Source organism: Phalacrocorax aristotelis, chromosome 10 (genome assembly GCF_949628215.1).
Source record: "Phalacrocorax aristotelis chromosome 10, bGulAri2.1, whole genome shotgun sequence".
Classification (NCBI taxonomy): Eukaryota; Metazoa; Chordata; class Aves; order Suliformes; family Phalacrocoracidae; genus Phalacrocorax; species Phalacrocorax aristotelis.
In genome coordinates, this window is record NC_134285.1 from 1,638,838 (window position 1) to 1,657,504 (window position 18,667).

The 18,667-nt window shown below is 52.0% G+C and overlaps 1 protein-coding gene and 1 long non-coding RNA gene across 3 annotated transcripts in view; one reads left to right on the forward strand and one right to left on the reverse strand.

Annotated features, from left to right (window-relative positions):
- Positions 1–1,000: 1,000 nt before the first annotated feature.
- PKD1 (polycystin 1, transient receptor potential channel interacting) overlaps positions 1,001–18,667 on the forward strand; it is a 99,319-nt gene continuing 81,652 nt past the window's right edge. For both annotated transcript variants that reach the window (XM_075104632.1, XM_075104633.1), the window contains exon 1: positions 1,001–1,331. In XM_075104632.1, coding sequence (XP_074960733.1) covers positions 1,087–1,331 — 245 coding nt within the window. In that variant the 5' untranslated portion in view covers positions 1,001–1,086. The remainder of the gene's footprint in view (positions 1,332–18,667) is intronic.
- On the reverse strand, positions 14,203–16,997 carry LOC142062954 (uncharacterized). The gene is made up of 3 exons (XR_012662589.1): positions 16,902–16,997; positions 16,626–16,806; positions 14,203–14,406 (listed from the first exon to the last, which is right to left on the reverse strand). It is a non-coding gene; the product is annotated as an uncharacterized LOC142062954 (long non-coding RNA).

The following is an 18,667-nucleotide window of genomic DNA, read 5'->3' on the forward strand; positions in this document are numbered from 1 at the left end:
CAGGAACTGAGCACCAAACCCCTTTGGGGAGGGTGCAGGTGCTTATCCTCCCCTCTGCCCACCGCCCATGTGTGCGCCGAGGGAAAGCCCTCCCCGGTAACTCTGAGACAACCAAAGCATCCGTCTAGCAGAACTCCATGCTGCATTGGCTGTCCCGCGCCGTTTCTGAGATGCCCCCCACCAGGATAACCCCTGCTTCCCGGGATGCTCCTGCTCTGCAGGAATGCCACTGCCCCTCGGGATGCCCCCCTGCTCCCCAGGCTGGCTTTGTCCCCTGGGGATGACCCCTGCTTCCCGGGATGCTCCTGCTCTGCAGGAATGACCCTGCTCCCGGGGATGCCCGTGTCCCCCGGGATGCCCCCTGCTCCCCGGGATGCCGCTGTCCCCCAGGAGGCCCGTGCCCCCCGGGATGCCCGTGTCCCCCGGGATGCCCCCTGCTCCCCAGGATACCCCCTGCCCCCCGGGATGCCGCTGTCCCCCAGGAGGCCCGTGCCCCCCGGGATGGCCCCTGACCGCCGGGATGCCCCCTGCTCCCCGAGATGCCCGTGTCCCCCGGGATCCCGCTGCTCCTCCTCGCCGAACAGAGACCGGGAGCCGCGTACCCGGGGCCCGGGCCGGGAGCCCCGCCGCAGCAGCCGCCGCGCCCGGGAGCGGAGCGGAGCTGAGCTCTCGCCGCCGCCCGGGGTGGCGGTGGGGGGGGGTTGGGGGGGGGGGCGCGGCGGGGGCGGCCCGGGCGGGCGGCGGGGCTGGAGCGGCGCCGGGTTTCCGCCGGGCGGGAGGCGGAGCGGGGAGGCGGCGGCGGCCGCGGGCCGGGCGGAGCGCAGAGCCGAGCGGCGGCGGCGGCGGCGGCGGAGCGGGGCTGTCAGCGCGGGGAGCCGGGAGCCCAGCGGGCCGGGCCGGGCCGGGCCGGGCGCCGCCGCCCAGCAGCGCGCAGCGCCAGCCCTGAGGAGGAGGCCGCCATGGCGGGCGGGCGCTGAGGCGGGCGCGGAGCGGAGCCGAGCGGCCGAGCGGGGCGGGGCGCGGCCGGGCCCGGCCGGCCGGCCGGGGGAGCGGCGGGCCGGGGCCATGCCATGCCCGTAGGGAGAGATGCCTTTTGGAAATGGAGACACTGGATCACAGCGCAAACATGGCGTCCCCGCGGCGCGGCTGCCCCTCTCGGGCTGGTGCCTGCTCTGCTCCCTGCTGTGCGGGGGGCTGGCGGCGGCCCCGGCCCCCGCCTGCCAGCCCTGCGCCGCCGGCTGTACCTGCACCGGCCCCGCCTGCCTGGTCAACTGCTCTGCCCGGGGGATGGAGCACCCGGCGGCCGGCATCCCTCCCGCCGCCACGGCGCTGTGAGTACCGCGGGCCCGGGGGCGGCGGGCCGGGGCGGGAAGGGGGGGTTGCGGCGGGAGGCTCCGCTGCCCGGCAGCTGGACGGGGGCCTCCGGTATTTCCTTGTTGTGCCTTGCGCCGCGATGGAGGTGGGACGCGTGAGAGCGGGGACCAACGTGGAGACGCGGCAGAAAGTTTGCCGTGAGGCTGCGGGGTCGGTCACGGGCAGGAGTGGGTTAGACACAGGCAGAGGCAGGTCGGTCACGGGCGGGAGTGGGTTAGACACAGGCAGAGGCAGGTCGGTCACGGGCGGGAGTGGGTTAGACACGGGCAGAAGCAGGTCGGTCACGGGCGGGAGTGGGTTAGACACGGGCAGAAGCAGGTCGGTCACGGGCGGGAGTGGGTTAGACACAGGCAGAGGCAGGTCGGTCACGGGCGGGAGTGGGTTAGACACAGGCAGAGGCAGGTCGGTCACGGGCGGGAGTGGGTTAGACACAGGCAGAAGCAGGTCGGTCACGGGCGGGAGTGGGTTAGACACAGGCAGAAGCAGGTCGGTCACGGGCGGGAGTGGGTTAGACACGGGCAGAGGCAGGTCGGTCACGGGCGGGAGTGGGTTAGACACGGGCAGAAGCAGGTTGGTCACGGGCGGGAGTGGGTTAGACACGGGCAGAGGCAGGTCGGTCACGGGCGGGAGTGGGTTAGACACGGGCAGAGGCAGGTCGGTCACGGGCGGGAGTGGGTTAGACACGGGCAGAAGCAGGTTGGTCACGGGCAGGAGTGGCCCGAGCAAAGCAAAAGGGAGAACAGCCTCTGTGTGCAAAGTCTTGCCGGCCCAGCGTGGCATTGCTGCTGGGGCAGGGCTGGCACGGCTGCGTTAATGCCCCCCAAAAGTCACAGCCGCGGCAATGCGATCGGTTCCGCACCTGGAGGAGCGTTTTTCAGGATTCAGCCCAAACCGGGTCATCCCATAATGCTGCTTCTGTCTTGCCAAGAGTTGGCAAGCTGCGGGGCGCACTAGGTACGGTGGTGCGCGGGGTCAGGGACACCCCAGCAGCTATGTCGGGCAGGCCCGAGGGTGATGTTCCCCGAGGAGCAGGAGGATTTTGTGCCGCGAGTTTAATTCCTGAGGTTCAGGGGGAAATCGCAGGAAGAGGATGGTGTTGGGAGATGAGCCGTTAAACACTGTCCTGTTAACAGCAAATCCAAAAGACTCAATTAACAAGTTAAAATCAAAAATTCTTCTGTGAAAGCGCTAGGATGGGATGATGGTTGTGTTTGTGTCCTGATGCTGATTCTGTTGTTTTGGGAAAAATCAGTCAGAAAGGTGCGTTTCTTGGAGGGGCATTAGAACGGTCCGTATCCTCAGTCACTTAAAGTCACTGTATGATGCAAAAAACAGATTTAGGAGAAAGGTGGGGGGTTTTTAAAATTTATTTTTGAACCTAAATTTGTTTTCCTTAGGGAGCAACTTTTTTCTTCTTGAGGAGAGAAAAGCATCCAGTGATTCATGTAAGAGAGATGACTTGGGGCCCGGCACAGTAGAAAAATCTCATATGAACTAATTTCTACTGGTATTTCAATAGTTAAGGGTCTGATTTTCTATTTGGATCTTCTTAACAAAGTTTCCGGTTTTTAGCATCAATATAGATGAGATATTGACAAAGTTGCAAAGTTGCACAGTAAACATTGAAGTGTAGATCGGCAAGTTCTATCTAGACTAACTTCAGCAAAATGTGCGCGTCTAAGTCCAGCAGACAAGGTGTTTTCCAGCTGTTTTCTTACGAGATGCTGAAGTTTAGGCTTTTCCAAACAAACTCTCCATTGTTTGTTGCAGAAAGTCCCTAACTGGGAAAGGCTGATTTTTATTAAGGGGTTTCTAAGGCTGCGTTATCTGTCGTCAGTTAGACATGGGGATCTACAGCTCAGGAGACCGAATGTGCCGTTTGCGGCGGAGGTGGAACGTGCCAGCGCTTCGCTGGTCACTGCAGAGCAGCGTGAGCAGAAGGGCTGCGATGAGAAGTCCTTCATTTGGCTTTTTCAGGATTTGGGGTTATTACAGTGTGTTTCTAGGATTATTAATTTTGGTAGTAAGCGTTTGAGACCACTTATATTATTGTTGTTTGGAGGCGTTGAGTTGTAAAAGCTCCCAGAACGTTTTGGATTAGATCCTATTATGCAATGACAAATTGAAGTTGGACATAAAGCTCTTGCAGGTCAATAAAAAAACGTGCCTGGAATGTGGGAAGGGGAAATCTTCTAAAGCAAATGGGCTGAAACGGCAGGATAGTGTTACTGACATCTTCCTCTGATTTCGATGGAGAAATGTTTGTTTACAGCACTGTTGAGAGCAGCGCGGTACGGGGAAGAGCTTCGCTCTGCTGAGGGATGATTGTCTTTGGGATTAGGGCTGTAGAGTTGCCTTTGTCAGCCAGCAGGTCGTCTTGTGTGTACGGTCACGACTCGGCTGAAAAAGTCTGTGCTGGTAATATTCTGATGACTGGTATAAGATGTGCTGAAGCAGTCGGCTGTGGCACAGGGACTTCTGCTCGGGAGAAGTCTACTGCCCTGTTTAACCTCCTGGCGATGGGAGGGAAGGCACGTCTGCTTACGTTGTTGTTATAACCATGAAGGATTTACAGATTCATTTCTGTCGGGATGAGAGGGACTCTGGCTCATGACACAGCAAAGTTACGCAAGCGGTTTTGTCTATTCATTTTATGTTCCCTTTATTGAACACTGACAGATAAAGTAAATAATGCTTTTAATGATTTGCTGTTTGTTCTCTCATTAGAGGGAAGGTTTTTTTAAATATCTCCACAAAACACTTATTTTTTATTAGTCTGAAATGAAAAACAGCCTTTAAGAAGGCCAAGTTCAGAAAATCACCAGCGCCAAAGCTCCTCGATTCCGCGGCAGGCGTGTGTGCTAGCAGTTGCACTCAGCAAACGTGATCCCGTACCTCTAGCTGTAGAAGTAAGGCCTAGGAAACGAATTCCTCTCGTACCCGACACGACAGATGTAGCAACTTTGAAGGAATACATGCCAACTTCGGCAGCACTGTTACTAGGAGTACAGAAGAAATGCCACATCCAAAGAATCACTAAGGAAATAAGCTCTGCTGCTTGCAGACGCTACATACCTAGCTGGAAGCAGTCTCCAGGCAGACCGAATGGGAATATTGGCCCCTTCCCATCGCCAGAGTCGGGTTCTTGAAGTGTAATGCAAAGTCTGGCTGGAATTGAGACCAAAGCCTGTATTTTTCCAAATAATCTGCAGCGTGCAACTTAAAAAAAGAAAATATTATACTTCAAGGGTAACGCGCTTCAAGTGGCAGCATTTGCACTTCTCGGTTTCTCCATCTGAGAAATGCTTTGATCCGATCTCTTGTCAAGTGCTCTGCTCGCAGGGCTACCGGATTTTGTTCCCATTTGCTTTGGGACGTAGCTGTTCCGTGAGCTGGTATCGCTGCTCTCCTTCCCCAGCTGGGAGTAAACTCAAAGATTTTCTGACTTGCCCGTGCAAATATTGACTGTTTCTGACACATCTTCAGTGTCGTGGTACTTCTGAACTGGAGATTAGAGTCTCGATTTATAAGACTAGAATTGGAACTCCCTTATTTTTCCTTCATTAATGTGGAATACTCTTTGTGGATGGTTAAGAAGGAGAAAGGGAAAATATCAGAGGACCTCAGCTATCACCACACTCCTGCAGAAGCAGAAGCTTTGCAGATTTGGGGGTGATAACTTTCATCCAAAGCCCAGCGGGGGTTTTTTTGTGGATTTGGCAGTGAGCCCTGGGGTTGCACTGCCTAGCCGGTGACTTCACCTAAGCAAATCTTCTTAAAATAAACAGATTTTGTGATTCAGGAACATACAGTCTGTGATATTTTAAAATTCAAGAGTTGGCAGCCATCGGTGGATTTTGGTATTGTTATGTGATGCAGTAAAAGCCTTTTCAAGGCTCGAGGTATCTTCAAAAGCTGTCGGGGGAAAAAAAAAAGCACAAAACGAAAATCCAATTCAAGTAAAATCATAAGCAGTGGCGTGTCCAGTAGTCTCCAGCCCACAAAGGCAAAATAGCTTTACTTCTGTTCCTAGAAAAAACTTAACCAGCCTGATATGTCATTTTATAACAAGCCGTGTCCCCAGCAAAAACAAGGCTGTGTTTCTCTTTTGTAAGAAACTTTGGAGGGGGGAAAAAATGAGGTGCCAGGTGAATATTTTGCAAGTGAGGTTCATTCAGCCTATGGAAGGGACCAATCGCGTAAGCAAATCGTAACTATAATTTAAGCACCAAACAAGGAGGCAATTCTGTGTTATTCTGTCAGAGCATAACGGTCTCTGGTGTGAGTGAAGTGTCACTGTAATGCTGTTACAGCAGTGGCACGAGCAGGTCTGCGTTGTTTATTGTGCTCCTTCCTAAAGCTTTGGAGGAATTTGAGTGCTGTTCCCATGAGTGAGAAAGTCGCCCTTCTTAAAATTAAAACTTGGGCTTTTTTTGGTGGTGGTTAAAAACGTCCGAACAAAAATGCTCTGCTGGGTAAGAAATGGCGTCCCCCGGAGAGGTGGCGTTTGAAGGCGTTCCTGCTCCCTGGCAAATGGTGTGATTAAATAATCCCGAGCAGCACCAAGGTGTCTCGCTTCCTCGATGCTAGCCCAGCATTTAAAGATTTTTGCTATTTGCAATTTGGTGCAGCCAAACGCACAAACCCCGGTAGTGACAGGAAACCACGCGTTGAGAAACCGTAGCCGAACATCTCCCAGCCCGGCTGGGCAGCGGGAAGACCTGCTGGCTGAATGCCCGCTGCCGGCCTCGTCGGACGTTAGTAGAAAGGAAGACCATGTCTCTGCTCACCTCGTTTTTTGGGGTTCCTTTGACACCTGGTGCATTTTTTGCCGGGTGCTGTTTGCGCTGATTTCTCCCTGTATTTCCTGCAATTTTTAAGTTTATTGGTGGTGTCTTTCTGTGTGTGGCTTTTTCCCTGTTGGAGCGAACAGTTTCTCCTGCTGGCAAGCTCCCGCCAGGTCTCTCTCACGTTTCACCCAGCTGCTTTCATTCTGCTCCCACAGAGAAGGGTTTTAAAAAGAAAATCACTCAAATCAGAAGGTAGGGGTGAAACAACTCATATGGTTTGCGAATGCTTCTCTCCCTGTCTGCCATTTAATGGGATTCCTTGTTTTATCTCTTGTCACGCCGCGGTTTCCACACTGTGGTTTCCATAATGTGTTTCTGCGTCATTCTTTCTTCATTTCTTCAAGCTTTGTTGTCCTTTGATCGATCGTTGCAGTTCAGCTTGATTTTGTATCTCATCTCTTATTTACCCCATATGTCCCCAAACATTTCTCTGAGTTGTAATAAGAAGGTGAGCAGGGGTGAAGAAGGAGAGCTCAGGAGCAGAAGCGTGCTTTCCAGTGCCAGGGTGGAGCGGGCTGGGAGCTGCACGGGCAGAGGTGCTTGCTCTTACTGGGAGGAGAGTGCACGGGGGAGTGGGGGGGACCCGGCACTTGTGAATTAGTCCCTCCGTAGCCATGAGCACAATTTAGGCAGTCACTGTCAGGCTCAAAGAGAAAATTTCTGTCTCTTCCACAGTGGAAAGTTGGCAGCTCCGTTTGTGGGCTGCGCTTATGGCGCTATTGCTGTTTGGAGGAATGGCTGCCACCCCGCATCATCCCACCTTTCTCTCCAGGCTTTGCTGAGACCAGGCTTAAAGGCAGGAAAGCTACTGAGACTGCAGGGCCGCAGAGTTACCGACCGCACAGAGCTACCGACCGCGCTCCCCTTGCAGCTTCTGCCACCTACACGAACGTGCTCTGCTGAAGGTCGCTGCCTGTCCCACCAGCAGGATGAGGGCTTCAAATCAGACCTCCCCAGCCCGTATTTATTAACCTGTCTTTGCAGTAAAGAATTACCTTGTTTCTCATACCGAAGGACTGTTGTTTACTTAGACACTGAAGCTAAGTTGGCATCTCTGTTTGCCAAAACTACAAATGTTGAATTGAAACATAACCTTATTTTTTTTGCTTTGCAAAGAGCACAAAAAGCAAAAAACCATGTGATTACAGCCATTCCCATGTTTTTAAGGGATAACTATCCTCGGGAAGGGCATCAACAACATGCAGGTTGACCTCATCTGTAGCATTTGTGGTCTATTATAGGAGCCATGACCAGTAAACGGATTCTGTCCTTGCTTTCCAGCTCCTCCCTTTCCCTCAAAAGATGGCATCCATTTCGATAATGTGCTACCACTGGATTTAAACAGAGGTAATCTAAACAAAGCGTAATATTCTTCAGTGATCTGTTTCTGCCAGCCTGACATTAAAAATAGTTCCCCTCAGGTTAGGAACGAGTACATCCCTTCCTGGCGTCAGGCCTAATAAAAACTTTAATAAGCTGCTGTTGGAGACGAAGTTTCAGATGTGGCATACGGTCTCATGTTTCTCCGCTTAATCCAGTGTCATTTTTAATTTCATTAGCAACCCATGTTAAGGTAGTGTAATGCGCTGGTTTGGTAACAGTACGTGATGGAAGGAAATGACGATGTTCGCTTTGTGGTAATGAATCTCCCACCTACGGCATTTTTCAGTCGCGGAGCATGTGTGTTGGCCGTGTGGCCCTGCTTTACCTCCAGTCTGGGGTCTACAGGCTGCCCTCCGGCAGCGCGGTGCTGAGAGGCGATGGGACTCTCTCCTCCCGCTGCAGTCGTGCTGGCATATACTCTTGAGCATCACCGGGAGGAGGCTTGTACATGCTCGGACAGCAGACGCAGTCTGCAGCAGCTCTTGCTTTTGATGAGCCTGCGGGACGATCTGTAGTGACATGAATTCTGCATCCAAGCCAGGGTTCAGTCAGCCCGTTTGCTATTCATTGGAAATTGTACCTGGACACCATACCATGCCCTTTTTTATCGTCGCGACAGCTGTGCAACTGGTATTCTGCCCGCCCGTACAGACAGCTCCGTGTATCAAGAAACACATTTGGCTCTGTGCAGTAGTATTTTGCATGGCTGTGATGAAGTCATGAGGTCTAATCACTGGTTTGAAACTGAGATTTCCAGGGTGGAGTCTGTAGCCCTGGCTAGAGCCTGTGCCCACCTCCTTGGACAGACATGGCTAATGGTACTTGCAGATCCCCAGCAATGGCTCCTTCACAGCTCCATTGCAACAACCCCTGGCAGTACCTCGGCCCTGGCTCCCACAGGATCCGCGCTGCGCTGGGCTCCTTTAGCAGGGAGGATGACTTCTGCAGATCCAGAAGCAAAAGAGCAGTTTTCCCCTGCAGCTCTGGTTGAGATGGACAGTGAAACCTCTCTTTCCTCTCCCTGGCGTGGGGGCTGGCGTGGGATTCTGTAAACACCTTTCCCTGCTGGATCGCGGGGCATGGATCCTGCTGGGAATGGGTTAAGTAGGTTCTGCTAGAGCAAATGCTTCAGCGTCAGGGAGAGGTGGGAGTGGCTCTCTAAAAAGAGGATCTAGGGTGTGGGTTGAGTCCTCCTGAGGGAGGAACCCGAGGAACAGCTAAGCCTGGGAAAGCAAGAGCCCAGACAAATTGTGTTGGCCAAAGTTGTTAGTTTCTCTCTCAAAGCCACGCCTCGGGAAGGGGGTGGAGTGAGTCCGGCCTGAAGCATGCAGATTTTGGTTTAGGTCAGGTTGGTGATAGCATCTGTGTCTAGTCCCATCAGGGACCCTGCGTGGAAGCTGCGTGTGACTCTTGCTGCGCTGCAAACTTCTAGCTGGGGTGTGGTGGGAGTGCACTGTGAACACGGAGCTGTGAGTCGAGGGGATGCGTCTTTTACCTTGTTGCAGCGATGTGAGCGCACGTGTCCCTCTAACAGCTGGAAAAAACCCCATGATCATTCCTTTTTGTGTATTTATTTTTGTAGGGCAACCTCGTGTTGCTTGACAGAGCACTACAGAAGTAGCTATTTTTATACTTCTCTGTTCATCTGCTTGCCTCACAGCTGGGCTGGTTGTGTTTTAGGGGTGGAATACAGCTTAGCTTTTCCAAGTGTGGCTCGGAAAAACCAGATGTTTTGGTTCCCGTCTCCACTGCTGATGCTTCCATATGCCACATTTCCAACAGCAGGACATCAGTGCTGGCACACAGGCCCTGGACTGTGCGCGGGGGAGGCTCTGTGGGGCTCTTCAGCTCTCCAGCGTCTCTCTGCCGTTTGTGGAGCTGTCAGGAGAGCTGGCCAGACGAGTGTTAACTTTGAAGGGACACTCATGGCTCCTGGTCAGCACCTGCGTGCAGCCCGGTGCCGGCACCCCGGCGTCTCGCTGGCAGCAGGGGCCGGCGTGCTGTCGGTACGGGAATGTTCACGGGTTTAGCCTCACGGGGTTGCTTCTGTGCTATTGCTTAATGGCTTTCACATGCCGAGGCTGCATAGCTGTTTGTGAGCAGAGAGAACCATCTGAGCCACACTTCAGCCAGTGCCAGGCAGTCTGTGGGGTGATAAGAATAATAATCACTGGCTCCATCCTGTGATGCGTGCTCCCAGCGAAGAGCGTGTGCGCCGCATTTCCTCTCCTGGGGCTTAAAGAGCCGAGGGAACAGTTGGAAACCACAATGAGATGCAGAGTAGAGTCTCCAGGAAAAGTGTTGCAGCCACATTCCCTCTACTTAACTGTGCTTTTCACTCCCTCAGACACCTCTGCGTAAGCTGCAGTTCTTCCTCAGAAGGAGGAGTGGGGCAGGGTTTTGGAGACAGCGTCTGCCTCGTCACCCACAGACAGATGCTTGCACAGGAGCGTTGTGAAGCCCTTGTGAAAGGGTCCGTGCTCTGCCCGAGCCTGTGCAGCCGGCATCGTGTGCTACCTGGGTGTGGAGCTGGCCCTCGGCAGAGGGTTGTGTTTCACCCCTCCCCAGGTGAAAAGGTTTGGAAAGCTTTTTGGAAAGAGTGAGTTTTCAAAGGAGGAGTCTGGATACGGGAAGAGCAATCAACTGGCACCTTTAATATTTTGTACTGCTGTACCACCTCTGGGATCTCATCGCTTAGGCATAGTGCAGGCGCAGCAGGGAGACAGCTCTTACCCGAGACCTTGCAGGTGGTCCAAGCAATCCTGCAAAAGCATAAGCTTGGAATATGGGCACTTGCCTTTGAGGTGTTAGCAGAGCTGCTGCTGCTGCGCTCTTGTAAATGATTCCAGCAGGCCATGTAGTAGACTCTCAGTGATTTGTGTCATGAACCTGCCCTTGCACCTAAGCATAGCACAATTAAAAAGAAATCTTCTCCTATTTCCTAAAACAAACCAAAGCACTCCTCTGAAATACGATGCAGGGTGATTCCCTGGGAGAAGAGTTTCCATTGGAAAATATCTTGGCTCTCGACCAACCCTCTGTAAAGCAGTTGTAGAGGGTGGCTCATTATCGCTACCTGGGTGATTTTCTGGAAGGGGACTGTTATATAAACAACTGGTTGGCAAAGCCCTTAGTCAGGATCCCTTCGCAGCTATTTCACTACATGGTAAAAAGAAAAAAAGATCCCTGTCCTCCCGGACACAGGAGGCAACTGCAAATAGAGAGCCACTGAAATGAACAAAGTGATGTTGGCCAGAGATTCATAAGTAATGAATTAAATCTGTGCAGATCAAAGGTTTCTATCAGAGTGTGGGAACGTTATTTTACTCCTACAGAGGGAAAACATGAAGTCACTGGCTTTATGAACAGAACTCTGCCTAGGTTTGCAACCCCAGATTGCATGGATCAGTGCAAAGTTTGCATCAGAAGTCTTAAAAAAATTTAGCATAGACAAAACTGAGGTGGTAAGACAAAAGCTAGAAGAGGCCAAGGGGTAGACTGTGTTAGTCTTTCAGTTGCCTTAAGAAAATTCTCTGTAGCTAATATATGTGGATTGGGTTCATACCAGCAGTCAGTAACGGCTTTACTTAAGAAAAGGGAAAAAAGAAAACTGCTGCCCGTTCGTGCAGTAAAGCTGTTATAGGGCATAGCTCGTATTAGGATGGCACTATGGAAACAAAGCTTAAGCTGTCTGGGTGGTAGTCGAGGCTCTGCTAGACTGGCACAACACAATTCCCAAGTATGAATTTAGAGAGAAGACACACCCCGTTTTTTGCAGGGAGTGCCAGGAGCATCGCTGGTTCCTGAATCTGTGTTTCATCAACACAAAATAACTTCAACAGCCAGACCCTGAACTCTGAGACCCTTGGCCCTCACTGCTGCCCCTGTTGTCACTCATTGCACCCAGCAAGTAGCCATTTCCTGAAAAGCTTTCTGCCTTTCCAGTGCCTGCAGGAGAGTAAACTGTCAAGGTAGCAATGTCACTGTCCTTGGACAAAATAGTTTCTGTTTACATGCACAGATTGCATCTGATACAGCCAGCAATTTAAGTTGCATTACCTTGGATTTGCTTTGCGCTGAGTGTAGTGACCCATGTTATGCAGCCAGTCAGATTGGAGTATTACTTTCTGGCATAGTTTAGAATTGGCAGCATTTAAAGGGTTAATTACAGCTAGCCATCAAATCTCTAAATCAAGCCAGCAAAGCCCACTGCTGCCTTCTGTCTTCCTGCAGATTAGCTGTGGCACGTCCAAGCCTGTAGCTTGATCCCAGAACTTCAGAGAGAACTGGGAGAGGAGACTAAGTTTGGAAATTCATCTCCAACAGGAGATTAATCTTTGCATCCCGCTCCCACAGGATGCAAAGCTTCCCCTGAAGTAGATGCACTCGCTAGCTGCTTGGGAAAGACGTTTCGTAAGTCATCAGAGAGTCCTGGATCTTTTGAGGGCATGTGGCCCTACTCCAGATCCTCTCCTCTTGCAGGTGATCGGTCTGATCAGCAACACGGAGCACCTTTATCTCCCTGTGCGCACTGACCACAACCGCTGTTCGTTCCCGCGGAGAGGGGAAGTGGCAGTGGAGCAGCGATGGTTCATTGGCTTTCCGTGCAGTTCCTGGAAGCTGCTAAATTCTGCGGCAGCCATGGAGGCTGCGTACAGCGTGCTTAAGGCTGGGATTTGCTTCCCCCTCTGTCCTTCTCCCCTCCACAATCAGGGGACTGAAGTGCATACCTTAGTTTGGGAAGAAAGCCGAGCTACTGGGGGCAGTGTTGTCTAACAGCTGGAACACAGAGGGGAAAGCGGGACTTCTTGATTTGATTTTCAGTTCTGACCCTGGTTGTGTGGGCTGGGCTGTCATTGATTCATCTGCGCTCAGTCTCCCCTGTCTGAGCAATGGGGCTGGTGCTTCCTTGCCTCGTGGGAGTATTGTAGTGGTTATTTATGGGAATGAAATGCTTGTGGAGGGCTTAAATGCTGGGCTGCTGGATAAATGCCCTGGATTTCTACTTCCTAGCTGCTTGGTGCTCTGCCATCCTTGTGAGAAGGCAGCAAAACGTTACCCTATACCAACTGTCAGGAAGCTGAATCTTCCTGATTGAATTTTTTTTCAATCATTACCTTGACTCTGAGCAGGGTAGATGGCAGGCAGCAAAACACCCATGTATACTTGTTTTGACAGGCTTATTGGTAACCTTGGTCCTGCCTTCCTGCCCCTGCCTGTGCTTCAACCCCTTCCTGCCATCGTCCTCTGAACTAAACAGACAACCTTGTGCTTCGCTGGTACGTCTGTGTGGCAGGTACCGGAGCTGGCAGGATCTCGCTGTGATATTGTAGCTGGAGAACCATCCGTTTTTCTTTTAAAGCATCTGAAAAAGCTTTGTTTTCTGCCCGGCTTTATTTTTTGTTTCGTGGCAGTGCCATCAGTTACCCAGAGAGAGACATCCCAGCCCCAAATGGGAAGGCAGCGCTGCCTCCTGCCCGGGCCGCCAGCTCCTGGGAGAGATGTGGCTGCTCCCTCGGGGCAGAAGGATATGGGGCTGGGCGTGTTTTCCTCACCAGGAGCAGCCTGGAGAAAGGAACCGTGTAGCCCCAGGCTGTGGGTACAGAGATGGATGTGCAGGGCCAGGGCCGTGCTGCTGGGGCAGGACAGCCTGCGGCCATGCTCATGGGCCTCCCTCCCCTTGGCGGAGAGCGAGGACTGGGGTGGCTCTCCAGTGCTGGCAGCACCTCCACTCTTCCTCCCTCAGCCAGGGACCATTTTGCTTCAACCAGGCGCCACTTCAACTCAGCCAGGCGCCATTTTAGTCTCAGCAGCTGCCATATTCCCACAGCTGTGGGGCAGTTTCTGTTCTCTTGTGCCATTTAACCCCTCCCAGGTCAGCCAGCCCACAGCTCAGGGGATCTGGCAGGCAGGATGCTGTGCTGTTAGCAGTCCAACCCTGTTTCTCCTCCCTGTGCAGCCCTCCTGGGTGCCTTCACCCAGCAGGGCTGTAGCCGGCTGCTTGTCGCAGTCACCGTGGCACCGCGGGGCCCGTCATGGCCCCTGCGCCCCCAACTCCTTCCCTGCCTCGCACCTCTGCTGTCTCTGTGTCCCCTGCACGGTCAGCACCTGTCGGGCACACAGGGCCTCGGTGCTGCGTGCGCCTCGCAGCGGGGCCGGCTCGGCCGCGGGGAAGGGTGCCGTGGGCTGCCCCGCGTCCCGGGCTGGGCACCCCGTGGGGCTGAGCCGGCTGCCCTGCCGGGGGGCTGCAGAGCTGGCCCTGCTGACACCGCCGCGGTGCGGGTTTGGGATGAGGCGGTCGGTAGCTCTTGGCTGTAGTGCATACTACAAGATCCCCGCTGTTAGTTGTTTGTTTAATGATGGTTGATTAGAGGGAGAGGAGACTAGCCCTTTCCTCCTCCTTAGGGGGTGCGTTTCGGTATTCCGACTGGGAGTTTGAGGATGTCTTGATCCTCTGCCTATTCAAACTCAGCGCAGGGCATGAAGAGCCCCGTCTCCGCTGCCCTGCTGCCACTGCAGCCTGGAGCACGGCCTTCCAGAGGGGAGGGGTTCAGTCTTTTACAATACAAAACACATTTCAGCAGCAGCATTTTTTTTTTCTTTATTGAATCTAGAGCAAAAAAGCCCTCAGCAGGAGCTTGAGCTTACTGTTGGGATGAGACACAGGCCTGTGGCAGGGATGGGTCCCAATTCTCCTGGCTGCAGCTCAACTTTTACACTTGTTTCTTTTAACTTCTTGGGGTCCTAATTCTTGCCGGCTCATGGGCTGTCTGGCAGTAGCGAAGCCATGGTTGGCCATCTATGGGGAAGAAAAGAGTTTGCGATTGGTGCCAGTGTGAGTGGAAGAGGATCAGCATAAGGGCAAGTGTCTGGTGTGGCCATGAGAACGGTCCCGTCAGATTTATATTACTGAATTAATCTACAGAATTAAAGAGCGTGGGGAACTTGTGTTGTTTTACTGTTTCTGCATGGGCCACAGACAGATGGGAGTCTTGGCGTTGCAGCGTCAGGTCCTGGCTTCTGCACAGGAGTGTTTAATCCTTCCCACCTACCCTTCCAGATGCACCATGTTGTGCTGAGCAAGGGCTGCTCCTAAATCCCACTTGTGTGCACGCTATGAAGTACCCTGTCTGCCATACTTCAAGAACAGGTTTCTGGGTCTTGGGATAATGGGAATCCCTGTATTTCAGACCTCAATGTACAGTTTTAGCTGGTATCTCCCTGTCCGGAGTGTGCACCGTGAAGGTCCTGGTGTTGAAAGCCCAAGCAGATACCTGTTGTGGTGCATTGGCTGAGGTTGCACGGGTGGCTCAGTGTCACTCACTGATGAAACCCAGGCACAGCAGTGGGAGAGCAAGAGCCATTTACTCACGTGTTGCTCTCCATGCCAGGGACTTTGGTGACAGGCTCTGGTGGTGAGTGGCTTTCAGCAGATGCCTGCGAAACTGTACAGTCCCTCTTCTCCTAGTGGGAGGAAATTATGAACTTTTAATGTGAGACCCAAAGACTTGCTGTCCTGACAGCAGAGCAGGACTTTCAGGCTTCTTGCCTACTGCTAGTCATTGGGTGCTGAAGAAGCAGCAGGGGAGTAAACTCCTGACATGTCAGCAGTGCTGTCATCTTTTTGTATGTGAAGGTACCAGAAAGCCCAATTAAAATGCAGAAATTCGGTTGTATCTCTACTGCATGGTACCATGGTATCTGTGGGTTTGCAGAAAAGACCCAAAGCTCTAGGAACTGTTTTTTACATGTGTTGTGCTGCGCGTCCTGGGCAGGATTGGGACCTCATAGCGCTGCGTACCGCACGCAAGTGTACTGAAAGCAGACCTTATCCTATCCTCAGGATCTTGTAATAAAAATAGACAAGGCAAAAGAAGAAGGAAGTCTTCCTGTTTTTCAGCTGGGTAAGGCTGTAAAAGCTTTAACTCATAGAGAGTAAGGGAGTTGCCTGAGGTCATACAGGGAGTTTGTGACTGAGCCTGGCACGGAGCCCTCCCAATCTTCTGGGGTGCAGCTGAGTGAGATAAACACGTGGGCTTGCACGTGCACATGGGGCCAATCTGACGTGAAGATCTTGCCGCGTGAGATGACTTGCTGGGGGTGCACAGGCATCTAGCTGCCACTGGTCTGCAGCATCTTAAGACTGGCAGAGCTGCATTCTCTCTCTTGTCCTAGTCCCAAAGGCAGCACGGCATGGCTGAGATGTGGTTCATTTTGGAAAGGGGAGAGCAACACCTTATCATCGTATCCTTTAGCTGCCTTGTAAAGAGCTATCCTTGCACTAGCCCCTGCTCCTGATGTGCACACAGGTCCTGCCTCTGCAGGCCTGCGTAGAGGCTGTTCCTCCGTGGTGACCTCCAGGAAGCAGGATTCATTTAGGTAAATTTATTGTGACAAGAGGAGCAACATTTCATCATGAATTTTTGCCGGGGTTCTGGATTAATCATTACTGCACTTTATGTGTTTTAACTCAAAGCTAGAACCATCTGCATCACCTGACCACTCTGCAAGCAAAACCAACCCGGTATCAGATTTTGGCATGGCTTTGCTACCTGGGACTGGGGTTTCTGCAAGGCATGGAGAGCAATGGTTAATAGGTAGGATGGAGTTAATCATTCACTGAATTCCTTAGCTACAAACTCTCTCCTCAGTCATTTTTTTTGGTGCATTGCTGGAAAGGAAATCCGGGTATGTGAAGCAAAACCATGCTTAACAAGTCACAGTAGCCCTGGTGTGTGTAGGATTTCTTGCTTTTTGCTGAGGGTGGAGCTCCCCTGTGGCAGGAGATGCTTAAATAACCTGATAGAGCTGAGCACTGCTGGGAAATTCAATATATCTGCATCTTTCACTTTGGATGCCTGGGCCAGAGATGGAAGAAGGAAGTGCCTGGCCTTTCACCTGCCTGAGACCCAAGGCAAAGATCTGTGTTTTTCTTGCAGCAGTCGGTGGCATCGCCCACACCTCAAACAGAAACGGTAAAACTTACCTTAATAAAATAGTGAGGATGTAATTACTTACCAGAGTCTGGCCTTGCCAGCCAAAATATGAGTCAGCTACCTCTCATAAATCTTGAGATTAAAAATAAACCAAAAAAGGCCAAATGTTGTTGCCGTCTCAGTTTTGAGCCTGAAGTCCCACGTAGGAGATATTTGGAGGCATCGGTACTTCTCAATAAGGAGATGCAAAGGAAGAAAAAATACTTCAGCAAAATAAAAGGGAAGGAAAGAAGCAGAGATTATAATTTAATGTCATGATTGCAGGAGACAACTTTAGGGAACCCACCACTTCTCTTACAGCAAGGCTGAGTATATCTTCTAAGTCCTTTTTTGGGGTAAAAGTGGGACATCTAGAGCCATATACCATAGGACTAGATACTGGAATTGGTTAGGATTCAAGGTTGGTAAAGAGGCAGCTGAAATGTGGAGGGTCATTTTTAGAGGATTTATCATGTGATCAGTTGGATTGTATGACATTTCTGCTGTTTAGAGGTAAATATTTAATCTGTAGGTAACCCAAGGCTGAACTGAATACTGTGCCAGATGGAGCTGGCCTTCGATCCAGGAATCTGACTCTGCCTTCCTCTTCCTCCCAGCCCTGATTCACCTCCCAAACACCACTGAGACCTTGAGAAATTTTATCCCTGAGCTTGTGGCTTTTGCCTCTGTAGAGTTGGGGCGGGTGGTTACAGGGTGGTTGCAGAGTTGGGGATGTGATGTGCCCAACTGTGACAGATCTGCTGTCTTCCTCGAGAGTGCTGGCTGGACCCGAGAGGTCTGACTGTAACTGGGACCTGCAGGTTCAGGATCTCTTTAGTGGGTAGCATCAAATTCAAATACCACAAAGTATTTAATGGGAAGGGCAAGTTCCTCCAGCTCCCTCTTTGATTTCAGAGGTCTCTTCAGTTCTTCCAGCCTCAGAGGGATATCTTACCAATATTTTTCTCACTCCTTCTCAGGACTCCGGTGAAAAATTGTGTCTTGAAGCCTGATTCTGATCTGTGTCGTGGCAAAGATCACAGTGTTGTTCAGCTGCGTGCTGTAAACCCATGCCAGGAGTACATAGGTGGGAGAGCAGATTCCGACTTTTCCTGTGCCGGTAGAACTTGTGAGCCTTTGAATGCCAAGTCTAACGGCTCGTGCTAGCCCCCGGGGTGTCTGCACATAATAGACGTGGATGGATTGCTTGTGTAGCTGATTGTTTCCAATTTGGAACTACACCCTCTAATTGCTCACTGTAAGTTACCAAGACTCCCCACGTGGAATCTCATTAGACAGCATAGTTAGCGGGAGAGCAGAGGGAGCATTTTCAAGTGTGTTTGATGATATGTTGAACTAAGGAAGATTTGTCTAAGAGTACAGATGCCGTTAGATGGGGAAATCTTGCTGTAGCTCTGTTCCCCTCTTAGGAGCCAGCAGTTGTAGGGTAGGGGCTGTTTTCACATCTAGAGAGGTAGGTTATTACAAGAAAAGGGTGGATTTAATTTAGTTTCTTGCAGGGCTTTTTTTGAGACTTCTAAGACCCCAGGTAAGATGAACATGCTGGCCGTTTCCAGGATCCTCTGGGAGCTGCTGTTGTGCAGGGAGGGGGTCCTGGAACCGGCTCGGTGGCTGCATTTCTTGGGAAGTCTCTCCCATTTCTTTCCATGCTATTAGTGATGTTCCCAACCCAGTTTGCCTCCTCCATTAAGAAGAAGCCACAGACTGGCAAGGAGGGGGAGAGGTCATGGAGGGAGAATTCTGAAATCACCCGAATCCATGGTTCAGAGACATCCAGTTGCGAAAGACTTTTCCTGGTAGGGGAAAGTGTTGGTTCCATAGGGTGTTTCGTAAGCCACTGCCTGCCTCCTGCTTCCTGGGCCCGTCTCTGCCCCTGCTGCCAGGTCCTGGCCAGTTTAGTGCGTGCAGCTGACCGGAGTCTGCTGGCCTCTTTTAAGCACAGGGCAGAATATTGCTTTCAGGAGCATCAGTACAAGTACAGAAGAGCCTGACTAAGTCAGGAAAGGTCCTGCAGCTCTTTGCTGAGGGCTGAAGCCAGCCTCATGGGAAAAGTCACCTTCCTCC